This window comes from Microtus pennsylvanicus, chromosome 11, assembly GCF_037038515.1.
Source record: "Microtus pennsylvanicus isolate mMicPen1 chromosome 11, mMicPen1.hap1, whole genome shotgun sequence".
Taxonomy (NCBI): Eukaryota; Metazoa; Chordata; class Mammalia; order Rodentia; family Cricetidae; genus Microtus; species Microtus pennsylvanicus.
In genome coordinates this window covers 48,211,537-48,228,523 of record NC_134589.1, presented here as the reverse complement: position 1 = coordinate 48,228,523, position 16,987 = coordinate 48,211,537, and the positions used below count along the sequence as shown (strand labels likewise).

The 16,987-nt window shown below is 43.1% G+C and overlaps 1 protein-coding gene across 2 annotated transcripts in view; it reads left to right on the top strand.

Annotated features, from left to right (window-relative positions):
- The window catches only part of Zzef1 (zinc finger ZZ-type and EF-hand domain containing 1), a 120,683-nt gene that overhangs the window by 90,181 nt on the left and 13,515 nt on the right, over positions 1-16,987 (top strand). For both annotated transcript variants that reach the window (XM_075991740.1, XM_075991739.1), the window contains exons 41-48: positions 148-322; positions 836-968; positions 8,004-8,203; positions 11,085-11,204; positions 12,401-12,592; positions 13,410-13,510; positions 15,514-15,649; positions 15,742-16,101. In XM_075991740.1, the coding sequence (XP_075847855.1) occupies positions 148-322; positions 836-968; positions 8,004-8,203; positions 11,085-11,204; positions 12,401-12,592; positions 13,410-13,510; positions 15,514-15,649; positions 15,742-16,101 (1,417 nt within the window). The remainder of the gene's footprint in view (positions 1-147; positions 323-835; positions 969-8,003; positions 8,204-11,084; positions 11,205-12,400; positions 12,593-13,409; positions 13,511-15,513; positions 15,650-15,741; positions 16,102-16,987) is intronic.

The window sequence follows — 16,987 nt, the reverse complement described above, 5'->3', positions numbered from 1 at the left end:
TTATGTGAAAAGCATCATTTTGGTAATTTTTAAGCTAAGTAATGGATGGTTCTTTGCATGAGTCTGACTATCTAGGGCAGTGAGCTGTGATGTTTGTGAGGGTATAGCGTCACACATTGCCACCTAACATTGGCTCTTGCTTTCTAGCCGGGTGGGTTTGGACTGGGCCTGCTCCATGGCAGAGATCCTTCGGTCACTCAACAATGCCCCATTGTGGCGAGATGTCATTGCTACCTTCACAGACCACTGCATCAAGCAGCTTCCTTTCCAGCTGAAGCACACCAACATCTTTACCCTGCTGGTGCTTGTCGGCTTCCCCCAGGTACAGCATCTGAAGGCCTGTTTGCTAAAGTCTATAGGGCATGTGCATGCACACACACACACACACATTCTTGCATACGCATGTGTGTATGTATCTGTAATGGTCTTGGAAAAACTTTTAATTGCATAATTTGCTTTTGTAGTCTTGGTATATTTTCAGAATTGTGTAGTTGTTATACTTGCATTGTCAACAGTTAGACGTTTGATTAATTTTTCTAGCTTTGAATAATAGTAGGTAACTATAATGTATTCAGTTACAAAGATCTTCAGAGACCGTTGTCTTTCACTCTGGCACTCATGTTGATTTTCTCAGTTTGTATGCCTCATCTGACTGGGGTGAGGACCTGCAAAGATGGCAAACACCTAAACTAATTTTGTGCCAGGTCTGCACTCAATCCTTTGATCCTGTGAATAAGAAGACCACCCCCATCCCTGTGTGCTTTAGAAGAGCGAGCAAGCAAAAGGGACTGAGCTTGTGCCTAATTAAATGCCTCTTCCCGCATCAATGCTCTAGGTCCTCTGTGTGGGAACCCGCTGTGTTTATATGGATAACGCCAATGAACCCCATAATGTGATCATCTTGAAGCACTTCACTGAGAAGAATAGAGCTGTGATTGTCGATGTGAAAACCAGGAAAAGGAAAACAGGTCCTAAGCATAATTATGTCTCCTAAGAATGGAAGAAAATGGTCTAGTCCTTGCATGCTATGAAACCAATGAAGATGCCTCAGTTCTTATTCCTGCATGTGATAGTTTGATTTTTTTTAATTACATTTATTTATTTGTGTGCACACATGTTGAGAGGAGAGGCCACTTTTTCCTTTCCCAGGTGCCCAGACTCCCAAAATAATCACACAGAAACTATATTATTTGCAATACTGTTTAGCCAATAGCTTAAGCATATTTCTGGCTAACTCTTACATCTTAAATTAACCCATTTCTATTATTTTAGATTTTACCATGAGGTTCGTGACCTACTGGCAAGGTTTCAGCTAGCAGCTCACATCTCACCCCTCAGGCAGCTACATGGTGTCTCACTGACTCTGCCTTCTTTCTCTCTCTCTCTCTCTCTCTCTCTCTCTCTCTCTATATATATATATATATATATATATATATATATATATATAGATATATATATATAGATATAGATAGATAGATATAGATATAAATATAGATATATAGATATCTTCTAGCCTGGCTATATTCTGTTAAACCATTGGTCAAAAGCAGCCTCTTTATTAACCAATAAAAGCAACACATACACAGAAGGACTTTCCACATTACCTCCCCTTTTCTGTCTAAGTAAAAATAAAGGTTTCAATCCCAACATAGCAAGATTACATAAAACAAAACAGGTATCAAGCAAGAATTACAGTTACAATATTTATATCTACCTTATCTTTTATCATAACTAAGGAAAACTATAACTATCTATTCTTCAACTCCATCAAAGACTCCAGAAGGATATAATATTACCTAAGTAAAGAGGAAGTGTTTTGTAAGCAACTTCCAAAACTCTAGAATTGACAGACATCTCGCTGCCTAGACCGTCATCCAAAGTTCTTCTGTAATGTTTCAGGTACCCATCTTCAGCCCACAGACCCATAGTATCCAACAGACTTTTCCATGAAGCAGGAAATTTGAAGATCTGTTCTGCCTTGTAATGGCAAAGTCCAACAGTTGCTTTCTTCTATGTCCTGCACAGAATGTCTGGCAGACTCTTTCATGAAGCAGGAACCCCGAAGAACTGTCTCACCTTCTTTAGGCAAGTTCAGCAGTCATTTCTCTGTGGGTCCTGCATGTCCAGTTCCTACAGCATACCATCAAACAATCCAGGCAAGAGCAGGTTCTTTCCCCGGATGGCTAACAAACTTGATAAGGAGCCTCTTTGATGCCCATCATGCTCTTGATGTAATTGGTGCTACCAGGAGCAGATGTGTCTCATTGTCTATTACTTTTTCTACAAGTTTAATATTTATTTTATTATCTTTACTCCTTTAACCTATGACTCTCTGTACTCTTTTATATTGCACTTACTGTCTCTTTACTCTTTTGCTTCTCTCTCCCAAGCCTACATACATTTTTTGAACATACTGTGTCTCATTTAGAGGTCTTTTATGTCTGAATCTGTCCTATGGTATATCTGTAATCCTTTTCTGTCCTAGAAAGCTTTTTAAAATGGTAAACAGTTTGGTTGAGCGGCCCTGGGTGCTGGCTCCGCCTCTCTCCACCTTTCAAAATGGCAGAGGTACCATTACCACTAGCTCTGGGATGCACACCACTTTAACTTTGAGTTAAACCCTTTTAATATGAGTAATAGTTAAATCTGCCATGCAGCGCACTGCATGTCCTGGAAATATCTCTGTGTATGGTGCCAGGAATTCACCATGCTCTCCTGCCTGTGCACTCCTAACAGACCTGATCTTGTCACCTGCTCAGGCAGGAGGCACTGAGCCACAGGCATAGTCTCAGCTACTTTTTCCGGACCCCAAGTGAGCACAAAAGGATCTGTACCCGAAGTGGGTAGCAGGCATCAGCCCCAAACATTTCAGACCATGTTGGTACACCAATCTGTTGGGAGAAGAGGCCACTTATTCTTTTTCTGGCTGCCCTGACTCCCAAAATAATCACAAGAAACTTTATTATTTGCAATACTGTTTGGCCAATAGCTTAAGCATATTTTTGGCTAACTCTTACATCTTAAATTAACCCATTTCTATTATTTTAGATTTTATCACAAGGCTCGTGGCCTACCGACAATATTCCAGCTACCAGCTCGCATCTTTCCCCTCTGTCAGCTACATGGTATCTCACTGACTCTGCCTACTCTCTCTATATCTCTTCTAGCCTGGCTATATTCTATTAAACCATTGGCCGAAAGCAGCTTCTTTGTTAACCAATAAAAGCAACTCATATACAGAAGAACTTCCCACATCACACACACATGCTTATGTACATACACACATATGTGGAGATCATAGGACAATTTGTGGGAGTCAATTCTCTCATTTTAACACCTGAGGCCTTAGGGATTGAACTCAGGTTATCAGGCCTGGTGGCAAATGCTGATATTCACTGAGCTATCTCACCAGCTCAGATCTTTACAATTAACTGGACTTCTTTTGCAGAGTATAGTGGTACATGTCTATAACCTCAGCACCAAAGCAGGAGGATCACACAATCAAGACCAGCCTGATAGTGAGTTTGAGGCCTGTCTGGGCAGCATAATGAAACCTGTCTCAGATAAAATAGTAATAGTAATTAATAAACATAGTAAACATGTAAATTGGTTTCTTATAGATAGCATATAGCCAGTCTTCTTTAATCCAGTTTGACAGTCCCTTGCTTCAATACTTATTCAGGTATTTTATGGTTGATTGAGTTTAATTCTGCTATCTCCTTGCCTGTTTTCCATTTGCTTCTGTTCTTAGCTCTTTTTTCTTCTCTTGTCTTCTTTTGGATTGACTTTTCTTATTTTCTAAAGGTTCACTTCATGCCTGTCATTGGCGCTAACTGTGACTGTTGCTCCGGTGTCAGAGTAGTCAGTACTTTAGTCAGCACTTGGGAGATGGCCCTGAGGCTTGTTCTGCACACCTGTGCTGTCTTCAGAGGTTATTCCACTTTGCAGTTGTGTGGAAACACTGCGTTTGTGCCCCGTATCTGCTTCACTCTGTGTTATTGTAGTCACACTTTTATTGCACATAATGTAAATCTCATAGTATGTAATGTTGGCTTTTAAAATGTGAGTGATTATTACTGAGTTTTTCTAAATGAAAACAATGTATCTTATACTCAATTATACACTTACTATTTCTGGTGTTCTTCATTGCTTTCTGCAGATTCAAAAGTCTATCTAGTATAATTTTCTCTGATTTGAAACACTTCCCTTAGCATTTCTTTTTTTTAATATTTATTTATTTATTTATATTTATTATGTATACAATATTCTGTCAGTGTATATGCCCACAGGCCAGAAGAAGGCACAGATCTCATTACAGATGGTTGTGAGCCACCATGTGGTTGCTGGGAATTGAACTCAGGACCTTTGGAAGAGCAGGCAATGCTCCTAACTTCTGAGCCATCTCTCCAGCCCCCCCTTAGCATTTCTGTCACAAAAATCTATCTGGAAAATGTTCTGACCTAGTCCTTGTTTTTGAGACTGACTTTCACGAGAGTGTATGGCTGGCCTTGAGGTTGTAGTCTTTCTGCCTTTCTCTCCCAAGTGCTGGTATTGCAGATGTGCACTACCACTCCCGGCTTTGACTTTATCTTTCAAAGATTATTTTTCTGGGGCTGGAGAGATGGTTCAGCAGTTAAGAGCTCATGCAGAGAACCCTGGTTTGGTTCCCAGCACCCATATTTAGTGCCTCACAACTACCTGTAAGTCCAGCTCCAGGGAATCCAGCACTCACTCCTGTCTCCATGAGCATTGTACTTACTTACATGTACAAGCTCTCACACTGGCAGGTGTGTATACATAATTAAAAGTCAAATCTTTAAGCATAATTTTTCTGGATAAAAAAATTCTGAGAGATATTTTGGTATTTGTTGTTATGCTGCTCTCTTTCCCTCCCTCCCTCCCTCTTTCCCTCCCTCCCTCCTCCTCCTCCTCCTCCTCCTCGTCCTCCTCCTCCTCCTCCTCCTCGTCCTCCTCCTCGTCCTCCTCCTCCTCCTCCTCCTCCTCCTCCTCCTCCTCCTCCTCCTCCTCCTCCTCCTCCTCCTCCTCCTCCTCCTCCTCCTCCTCCTTCTTCTTCTTCTTCTTCTTCTTCTCTCTCTCTCTCTCTCTCTCTCTCTCTCTCTCTCTCTCTCTCTCTCTCATACCACAGGCTGCCTTGAATTTGGTATACAACCAAGGATAACTATGATCATCTTGCCTTTGGTCATTCAGTACTGGCACCGGGCTCCTGCTACTTCAAGAGTCCAGTTAAACCCATTACATTTGACTCATCCAATTGAGCAGCAGCATATCTAACTCCAAGGTCTGGCAAAAGGAAAAGGGCAACAAAGCTCTTTAGCTGGGCTGGTGGTGCCCCTCTCAGCATTTTGCATCTTATAGGATTAGTGAAGGATTAGATTTTACACGGTGTACACACTCAAGCATTGCAATTTTCCTGAGTCTTAAAGTCCTTTCATCAACACTAAGCCAAGGGTTAGCAGGCATCTCCAACTGTTCCTTGGTAGGCCGTCTCTTGACAAATGCTTTGGCCAACAAACTTTAGACACCTTCTTTAACTGTCTGAGCATCCATTTTAAACCTAGATTCTCCACTCAGTGGCCATTATCAACTCAGCACAATCCTGTTTTGTTCCTTCCACTATTATCGCACACCCTTAAAATCTATTCCCACACATACTGCTTGAATGAATTAGCAAACTGCTTGAGTTCTTTAGTAATATAATGTATCTACTCTTAGACTCCCCTCTAGGAGCCTGCTTAGCTTTAAATCTGGTCTAGAGGCAACTTTTGTTGGACCCCGAGGGACATCAGTGTTGCCTTTCTTGGCATCTTCAGAGAAAGCCACTGCTGCTTTAACTTACAATGAAGGGTTAATTTCCTCAGTCAAAGGTGAAAAGAAGTACTTCAGGAAGTGGGGTGAAATCTTCTGCTGAGGGTGGAGACTACTTGCTCTGGTGAGATAAACTCTTCCTGGGATCAAGGTTCTCAGTTTCAATAGGGTCCTCCCACACTTCTCCATCCCAAGTTATACAGTGTTCCATTTTTATCAATTAACCCCTTATCTCTTAACCACCAAACACCTTTGAGTCTGCGACTTGAATTTTTGCTGTAATTCAGCCAATCTTATAATGAGGGCTTTGTTTTGATTTTCCACAACAAAATCTGTGGCTGCTGGAAAGAAGATTCTCTTCCAGGGCACACTTAAAAACCTTTAGACCATTTATGCACCTCTGGAAATGGTCCATTTTATCACTGAGTTCATTGTTGTCATTTGCCAATTTGCCATATTTTGAGATCTAGGAGTTGGTTATCACAGAACTCATCCTTTTTTTTTTTTTTTTTTTGGTTTTTCGAGACAGGGTTTCTCTGTGGCTTTGGAGCACAGAACTCATCCTTTTCATTTGTCAGTTTACCCAAAGACACAGGAGCATCATTTTCCTTATTTTTCTGCAAATTGTCAAAAGTTTTATATACAGATCACTAAATCTGTTGCCTCTCACAATTGTATAATCAAATGCATTTGTCTCCTTAAGTTTGTAAAATAGTTTACACCATAGGCTTTCAGTACTCTGAGCTTCTAGGAGAGGCTTCAGTAACTGTAGGCGCTGGCAAACTGAAAAGCCTGTTCCAGATACTTAAAAAATTCATCCCTATACTTCTGTTGCTCTAGAACCACTTCTGGTACCAAAATCTGCATTGATCAGGGTTCTCCAGAGAAATGGAAATGATAGAATGAATTGAGAGGGAGGAGAGAGAAAGGAGAGGGAAAAGGGATCTATGAGAATGACTTACAGGTTGTGATCCAGCTAGTTCAACAATGGCTGTCTATCAATAGAAGGTCCAAGAATTTAGTAGTTGTTCAGTCCATGACTCTGGATGTCTCAGCTGATCTTCAGTATGTACCAGGATCCCAAAGAAGCAAGCTTTAATGCCAGTAAAGGGATGATAGACCAGTTTTGTAGGATGTCCTTCTATATATGCGTTGCTTTTATTGGTTGATGAATAAAGCTGTTTTTGCCAATGGTTTGGCCAATGTTTTGCCGTGAGACTCTCAATCTCAGGGTCGTGGATCTGTGCCCCGCATTGTGTACCATTATGTAAACAGAGCCTGTGCTTTCATTTCCTCCTGCCTAGACCCAATTAATCACACTGAAACTTTATTAATTACAACACTGTTTGGACAATGGCTCAGATTTATTTCTAGCTAGCTCTTACATCCTAAATTAACCCATCTCTATTAGTCTATGTATTGTCATGAGGCTGCGGCTTACCGGTAATGTTCTGACATCTCCTTCTATGGCTCCATGGCTTCTCCTTGACTCTGCCTACTCTCTCTATATATATATCTTTGTTCAGATTTCTCACCTGGTTTTACTCTGCTGAGCCATTGGCCAAAACAGCTTTACTCATCAACCAATAAAAGCAACACATATAGAGAAGGACATCCCACATCAGACCTCCCAGGGAGACTGAGGGCAAGCAGACAGACAGCAAGCATCCTTCTTCCATGTCCTTGATATATGCCGCCAGCAGAAGGTGTGGCCCAGACTAAAGGTGTAGCTTCCTACCCCAAAAGATCTTAATTAGAAGTGGTTCTTCCCACTTGAAATAATTTAATTAAGAAAAAAAAGTCCCTCACAGGTGTCCCCAGCCACTTGGGTTTTAGTTAATCTCACATGTAATCAAGTTGACAACCAAGAACAATCGTCACGACAACTTTGGCGATGACCTGCTTGTGCATAGTAATAAGAATTTTGCATTGTGACTCTTAGTTTCCCCAAGAATAAGTGGTCCTGGACTGCTTTTGTGCTCACCTGCAAACTGGGCTTAAATACAGCAACCACACCTGAGCCTGGGAGGCTTGTTTCTTCAGTCCTTACTTAGATACAGCAACCACACCTGAGCCTGGGAGGCTTGTTTCTTCAGTCCTTACTTTAGTAACTGGCTGTAGACGACACTAACTGTACTTTTTGTACTTTTCTTTTCCTTTTTGGCATGGTGCTTCAGTGAAGGACTACCAACTGGTCCAGAAGGGAGGAGGACAAGAGTGTGGCACCTCTCAGGCCCAGCTGAGCCAGTACTCCCAACACTTTGCCTTTATTGCCAGTCACCTTCTGCAAACCAGCATGGACAGCCATTGTCCCGAGGCAGTGGAAGCAACTTGGGTCCTATCCTTGGCCCTCAAAGGTTTATATAAAACACTAAAGGTAATGGTGAGCCTCTTCCATGTACACAAACCTACCTATGATTTGACATCTGCAGAGGATTAACAAGGAGGAAATGCCATCTGATTTGAATGAATGCTTAACAATGGGTTGTTTTTAAAAATGCTTGAGACCTTATACAAGGATAACTTGAGGAAGAAAGAATTTTCCAAGTGTTTTAAGTCTCAGTTTTTGTTTTGTTTTTGCTTGTTTGTTTTTATTTTTTGAGTTTTTTTTTGAGATAAGTTTTTGGTTTTTTCGTTGTAGTTTTGTTTTATTTTTTGAGACAGGGTTTCTCCTGTGTATCATTGGCTTTCCTGAACTCACTTTGTAAACCAGACTGACCTCAAACTCACAGACATCCGCCTGCCTCTGCTTCCAGAGTGCTGGAGTTAAAGGCTTGTGCCACTACCACCTGGCAAGTCTCAGATTTTTGGTTTTGGTTTTGGTTTTTTGTTCGTTTGTTTTTTTGTTTTTCAAGACAGGGTTTCTCTGTAGCTTTGGAGCCTATCCTGGAATTAGCTCTTATTGATCAGGCTGGCCTCGAACTCACAGAGATCCGCCTGCCTCTGCCTCTTGAGCGCTAGGATTAAAGTCATGTGCCAGTACCACCTGGAAAGTTTCAGTTTTTTTAATACTGTTCCATGGACTGTGGCTTCATGGAAACATAATCCTGTCTTAGGGGAAGAAAACTGAGCTGAAAGGTTTTTCAGTTCATTCCCGACAGGAGCTCCTCTAGGTTCTCACAGGAATTAAGGGAGGAATAAAGGGAGCCGGCTCCATGGAGCCTCAAGGGATCAGTGTGACCATTAGACTGGAAGGAAGCAGCTAGGTGAGCAGTGGACGGTATTTGGGGTGGAGAGAAGCCCTGACCCATGGTGACTTTGTGGGCCTTAGTGGGCTGGAGGGCTGGGGAGGACCTTTCAAGGAAATACATTTGAGGTTATCTGCAGGGTGATCTTGCTTACAGAGCTGTCCCGGAAAGGATTTCTGCTGAAGTTTGTTGCCCTTTGACATTTAAGCGTTCGGTGGTAACTCTGGTAGGGAGGTCACTGAGTGGTAGTCGTGGGGGATGGCGTGGTCTCAAGCACCACCAGAGACTTGCCTGCTGGGCTCTCCAGCTCTGGGAAGCTGAGACCATTCATCTTCTAGTTGTTCAATATCTGATGTGTTTCATGACATGGTGAGTTTCACTGTTTCCACTATAATAGAAAAGGAAATTAACTCCCTGATGGCAGAGCTCTTAAATTCTCATTCAGTTTTATTTATTTGTTTTTTGAGACAGGTATTCTTTATGTAGCCCTGTCTAGAATGGAACTTACTATATGGACTAGGCTGGCCTCAGACTCAGAGATCTGCCTGCCTCTACTTCCCGAATGCTAGGATTAAGGTGTGCGCCACCATGAGTCCGCAGTCTGTTGATATTTGTTGACTATCAGGAGCCAAATGGAACTGTGTGTGCAGTGTGAGCTAGAAAGAAGGGCCATGCTCTCATGAGGCTTATAGTCTCCCATGCCAGAGGAGGCACCTGCCTACAAGGAAGACAGCTCTGCATTGGCAAACCTTTTGAAAAAGGGAAATTTGAGGCAGCAAATATGGAGCTAGCCTTGGGTAACATGGACAAAAAAAATAGTAAGTTTCAGACCTTATAGTGGACCAGGCATGGCCGTCACGGGAGCAGAAGGACCTCCAGGTCTTTAAGATAGTGCAGCTGAGGGGTTGAGGCCAAAGAAGTAGGCAGGGAGCCTTGTAGGACCTGGTCAGCCATGGTTAGGGTTTGAATTTTATCTTATTAATGATTTTTTTTATTTTTTTAAATTTTATTTTACATTCCAATCACAGTTCTCCCGGCCATACCCCAACCCACCCCTTCATCCATTTGTCCCAAAGGTAAAGGGCTCCCATGGGGAGTCAACAAAGCCTGGCCCATTAAGTTGAGGGAGACCAAGCCCCTCTTCTCTGCATTAAGCCTGAGCATGGCATTCCACCATAGGGAATGAGCTCAGAAAAGTAGCTCATGCACCAGGGATTGATCCTGGTCCTACTTCCAGGGGCCCGTCAGATAGGCCAAGCTACACAACTGTCTCCCACATGCAGCGGGCCTACTTTGTTCCCTTGGAGGCACTACAGCTGTCGGTTTAGAGTTCATGAGTTCCCACAAGCTTAGTTCAGCTGTCTCTGTAGATTTCCCGTTCATGATCTTGACCTCCCTTGCTCATCTATTCCCTCCTCCCTCTCTTCAACTGGATTCCTGGAGCTCATCCAGGTGCTTGGTTATGGATCTCTGTGTCTGGTTCCATCAGTTCCTGGATGAAGGCTCTATGATGACAGTTGATGTATTCACCAATCTGGTTACAGTTCAGGCACTATCTCCACTATTGCTAGGAGTTTTAGCTGGGGTCATCCTTGTGGGATTCCTGAGAATCTTAGCCATGAGCCACTGCATCATTTGCTCTGTGATCTTTCACCGAACAAGCACTTCTGAAGCCTATTTTATGTCACTTCCCTTCTTTACTTTCCAAAAATGCTTGAGGCTAAAATCCAAGCCCTCCCACTGTCGAGCATTTTTGGTTAAGATTCAGGGTGCTTGCTTGCTTGCTGCTTTTTTTTTTTTTTTTTTTTTGGTTTTTCAAGACAGGGTTTCTCTGTGTAGCTTTGGAGCCTTTCTGGAACTCGCTCTGTAGACTAGGCTATCCTTGAACTCACAGAGATCCACCTGCCTACGCCTCCCAAGTGCTTGGATTAAAGGCAGGTGCCACCACTGGCGGCTTCAGAGTGCTTTTTTTACTGACTGGAAATTTCCCCGGAAGGTCAGTTGGGCCTTTAGCTCTGGGAAGAGACTGGCGCTCTGCTGACCTTGACCTTCACGCTCCTGCCTTGGCAGGCTCACGGTTTTGAGGAGACCCATGCCACCTTCCTCCAGACTGACCTGCTGAAGCTGCTGGTGAAGAAATGCAGCAAAGGAACCGGCTTCAGTAAGACCTGGCTCCTCCGCGACTTGGAGGTAAAGAGGAGGGCTGCCCTGAAGATCTACACCCCATGCAGAGCTAGCTTGTTCCAGCCAGTTCCTCCTTCTGCACTCTCATTCTGTGCAGCTTTTAAACCCAGCCTTGATCCCCCTCTTCCTGAATTAGGGATCCTGACACCTGTCCTCCCTGTCAGGAAAATGAATTGAGTGTTTGTTTAAGGAACCTTGGAGAAGTACTTTGTGGAAACACATAATTGACCGTTAAATCATGGTAATAAAATGTGGTTTTGAATTATTATTTCCCTTTAAAGTTGAGCTAAAATTAGTTTCTAAATATGAGCACACATGTTTATCTTATGTAAGATTTCAGTCGATAATTCCATTTTATTGTTACTCCTCTGAGGCCATAGATGTTTCTTAGTGAAGTTCTTCTGGTTCCAGAGTCTTTCAAGGTCAAGTGCTAGCTCCTAGTATAAGGGGCAGTGTGACAGAGATGTGCTGTGCCCTTACCCTCACTTCACAGATGCCTGCATATGAAGAATCAGCTCTGAATGCTACAGCGTTTGCTAAGATCTAAGGGAAATTATATGCACGGGTGTTTTGCCTGTAACTATGTCTGTACTACTTGAATGCCTGGTGCCCATAGAGGCCAGAAGAGGGCATCAGCTCTCCTGGACTTCAGTTGCAGATGGTTGTGAGCTGCCATGTGAATTCTAGGAATTGAACTCAAGTCCTCCGGAAGCTTAGCCAATTCTGTTAACTGCTGAGCCATCTCTCCAGCTTCCATAACCATCCTTCTTAATGGCTGTGTATAAGACTGGAAAGTACTTGGCAGTTTTTACCATTATTAGTGCTTCATTGGCCATATTTTGAACAGCATTTTTAATCTATCTTGTCATTTCTAAAAGATAAGTTGTAAGTCAAAAGGATATATTTTAATACTTTAGTAGTTATATTTCTCCAAAACAAGTAAAAAATAGGATAATATCCATTTTTGCTGTCAAGAAAGTTAATAAACACAAGGGCCACCATAGTTTTAATTAACATTTCTTCTATTATAAGTATAGTTGAACATGCTTTCATATTCCTTTACTAATCACATACTCTCTATGTGAACTCTGGTATCTTAAAGTTCCGGTAAATCTCAGAGACCCTTACGTGATTAAAGACTATGTCATCTCACTGATGAACACTCACTCATCTACTTGCTCTGCTTGACTGACTGTGTGTAGATTCTGTCGATCATGCTGTACTCCTCAAAAAAGGAGATCAACACTTTGACTGAACATGGAGACTTGGAGCTGGATGAGCGAGGGGACCAGGAGGAAGAAATGGACCGGCCAGTTAGTAGCCCTGGAGAACCAGAACAGAAAAAGCTAGACCCTCTTGAAAGCTTGGATGAACCCACCAGAATTTGCTTCTTGGTATGTTCACTGGTCATCTTATGAATGGAGCACAGGCATCAAAGGAATGGATTCTCTTTGGCTCAGGCTGTGCTTCAACCTAAACAAGTCTAAGAACTGGAGGGAGAGCTCAGTGGCTAAAGACCCAGGTTGGATTCCCAGCACCCAAATGGGAGCTCACAACTGTCTGTTAACTTCAGTTCCAGGGGTTCTGACACCCTCTTCTGGCCTCCACATGTACTAGGCACACACATGAGGCATAAACATTCAGGCAAAACATCCATTCACATAAATAAATTTAAAAACCTTTTAGCTGCTCAGTTTGATGTCCTGAGACTTCATTTCCGAAACAGCCTGTTGCATACAGAAAAGATCCAAAAGGATAGTAGAACCCTATCATTGTAGTGATTTTAAGATTTATTTATTTATTTTATGTGCATGTTGTGTGCCTGTGTGATTTTTATATACACCACATGCATGCAGGAGCCTGCAAAGGCCCAGAAAAGGGTAGTGAATCCCCTTAAACTAGAGTTACGAGTAGTTCTGAGACACCATGTGGATGCTGGGAACTAAACCTAGGTCTTCTGCAAGAGCAATAAGTTTTTTAACCACTGAGCCATTCCTTAGCCCCTGAAGTGGCTTTAAGTAGTAATGCGCATTTTTTATAGTTCATATCTTAGTACTCAAAATTTGCCATGCTTTTTTAAAGTACCCACATATTGTTCTTCAGCTGTAACCTGGGATAACTTACAATACTGTTTGTCACTTCAGAGCGCATATTGTTCATGTCTTAAGGCACATATCCTTGTCTATTTCTCACCTTTTCCCTTGCCTCTAGATGGCTCATGATGCCCTCAATGCTCCTCTGCACATTCTCCGGGCCATATATGAATTGCAGATGAAAAAGACCGATTCTTTCTTCCTAGAAGTTCAGAAAAGGTAAAGACCATTAAGATGCACTGGAGTGTGCCAGGTGAGGGTGTGGGACCCTCACCTGCTGCCATGGATCTGGAGAGAGGCCCTGATAGGCCTGGAGTTCTTCCTCATGTACCTGGAAAGGCAGTTGTGCCACTTTAGCTGGGTCATCCCTAAGAGTGTGACAGTTTCCTTTGAGAATGTCATGTGTGTAGTCTTAAAGGCACAGACTGTGGGATCCCTCTCATGCCGTCCAGTGAGCAGATGGCACAGAGCAGAGCAGGTGCTGTGGCTCAAGAGGGGGTTTGGCTCTTATGTTTCATCAGTGTACATCGTTTTCATGACCTATTTCACAGGGATGATTATATAATCAACAGTATATCCTTCTCTTGGCCAGAAATTTCAGAGGTAGCTCCAGAACCCATCTCCTGAGTTTGTGTGGAACTTTACATATCTCCCACCCAGCCTCTTCTTCTGTACCCATGGCCTGGCTTTGCTCACTCTCTCTTCCTAAACGCACATCTTTCCCTCCCACCCTCTTTCTCTCTCTCTTCCATCGGTCCCCTCCCTCCCTTTTTGCTATGCTAGGGAATCAAACCCAGAGCTTTGTACATGCTGAGCTACCTCCCTAGCCCTTTAGCTTCTTATTCTAATGTGGAGTGAATTTCAACTAACTTCATTCATGTTTCTGTTTTATCCTATGTATTATCTAAAATCCTGTGTGAAATGGAGCAGGTGCTATGAGAGGAAGATGGTCAGGGTACAGTCTAAGCTACTGTAACTAGAAAAGCAGAAGAACCTCAGACTGAGGCAGGTAGAATTTGGTTTTCTCACATAAGCATCCAGAGGCAGACAGAGAGAGGAAGAGCTGGAAGACACTTGATTAAGTGTGTGCCATGCAAGTATTAAGACCTGAGTTTGGATCCCCAGTACCTATACAAGCTGGGCATGACCGTGCTCATCTCTAACTCCAGTATTAGGGATGTGGGATGGAGACAAATGGATCCCTGGAACTTGCTAGTCAGCCAGTCAAGCCAAACCAGTAAGCTTTGATTCAGTGAGAGACCCTATCTCTAAAAATAAGGTAGAGAACAGCTGAAAAGATAGCGAGGTCAACCCCCATACACACATCCCAAAATTAAGAAAGAAATATAAACAGGCTGGAGAGGGAGAGATGTCTCAGTGGTTAGGAACACTTGTTCTCACAGAGGACCTGGGTTTGATAGCGAGCCCCCTCTTGTGACTCCTGAGGGCACTAGGCCTGCATGTGATGCACAGACATGACATGTAGACAAAACATGTACACAAAAAGTAATTTTGTTTATTTTGCTTTTCGAGACAGAGTTTCTCTATGTAACAACCTGACTGTCCTGGAACTTTCTTTGTAGATCAGACTGACCTCAAATTCACAAAGATTCACATGCCTCTGTCTCCTGAGTGCTGGGATTAAAGTTATGCACCACCAGGGCTGGAGAGATGGCTCAGTGGTTAAGAGCATTGCCTGCTCTTCCAAAGGTCCTGAGTTCAATTCCCAGCAACCACATGGTGGCTCACACCCATCAGTAATGGGGTCTGGTGCCCTCTTCTGGCCTGCAGGCATACACAGAGACAGAATATTGTATACATAATAAATAAATAAATAAACAAACAAATAAATAAATTTTTTTGAAGAAGTTATGCACCTGGCTATAAAAGGTGATTTTCAAATTTTTTATTATTAAAAATATAAGATTATTGTATGTATAATTTATATATAAATATAAAAATATTCTTTAAAGGAAGATAAAGAGAAAAGTGGTTCCTAAGAGACAGTTTGTATCGCTGCTACAAGGATATTCTTCTTGGAAGACTACATGTATGGATGAGTGGATGCATGATGTGACTATAGTTTGCAAATGTCAGCAAGTAATGATATCATTGGGTGGGTAGTAGTGAGAGTGTAGCTCTGATCAGCTTTCTGACAACTGCAGTGTATTTTAAGCTCTTGTCTCCTCCACTGTCTGTGCCCATCACTGGGCTCCCTTCAGGTTTGATGGAGATGAACTCACCACCGATGAGAGAATTCGCTCTCTGGCACAGAGGTGGCAGCCTAGTAGGAGTCTGAGACTGGAGGAACAGAGCGCCAAAGCTGTGGACACAGACATGATTATCTTGCCATGTTTGGTATGTCACCTACCTTGGGATCAAAGTGTTTACACTTCTGCCCCCTATAGTGAGAGGGCCAAGCCTCTGTAATGATGGTCTTGGCTTTGCAGTCCCGGCCTGTGCGTACTGACCAAGCCACTGCTGAATCGAACCCTGTGACCCAGAAGCTGATTTCCAGCACAGAGAGTGAGCTGCAGCAGAGCTACGCCAAGCAGCGCCGGAGCAAGAGTGCTGCCCTCCTACACAAGGAACTGAACTGCAAGAGCAAGAGGGCTGTCCGCGACTACCTCTTCCGTGTGAACGAGGCCACAGCAGTCCTTTATGCTCGCCATGTGCTCGCCTCCCTGCTGGCGGAGTGGCCAGGGCATGTGCCAGTGAGTGAGGACATCCTAGAGCTCAGTGGCCCTGCACATATGACCTACATTTTGGATATGTTCATGCAGCTGGAAGAAAAGCACCAATGGGAGAAGGTAGCTAACTCTCTGCTCAGCCCAGGCTTCTCTCTGCCCATCTTCCATATCTCTGTGACTCCAGGGTGTTTGAGTAATATAGCCCCCTGACAGGTATGAATACAGCAGAGGCAAGAGCTGCTCTTGACTGCGCCATGGGTTTTCTGGAGTTGAGCTCACAGCAGAAAGCTGAGTGCAGGAAACATTTGCAGCAGTAGGCCCTGAAAACATGTCTTGGCCTTTTGCCTTGATTGTTTCACACCTATAGGTCTTATGGCTCTCCTAGCTAGCCTGTGCCTTCTCAGGTGTCTGGAATTTGACATGATGCAAAGTCAGGGGACAGGTAATACCCTTCAGAGGCCCAGATAGCCTGTCCCCACAATACAGGAAAATGTCCAATAAGGGTTTTGCCTTCTGTCTTAAACTGTCATTTTCAGACTGTCTATGCAGGGCAAGTGATCTGCCCTCACACCTTGGTTGCTTCATGATCCTGGTGGTGTAGACAGAGGCTTATCCAAGACTCTGGCTTTTGGGTGGCAGGGATTTCACTAGCTTCCATGCCATTCTCTGAAGGCTGATTTTCCAATTTGCAATTTTAGGTTGGAGGGCATGTTGTATTTTGTTTTTCTCTTTTCTAGTTTATTTGTATTTTATGTGCATAATGTGCCTGCATGTATGTAAGTACATCATGTGTGTTGTGCCCTCAAAGGTCAAAAGAAGTTTCATATGAAACCGTAGTTGCAAATAGCTGTGAGCCTTCGTGTGCATGCTGGGAACTCAACTAGGGTCCTCTTCCAGAGTAGCCAGGGCACTTAGCCACTGAGCTATGTCTCTGCCTCATTTATTTTTATATCAGGTCTTCCTTGTTTTCTTTTTAAATAATACTGTGAGGCCAGAGAAATGACTG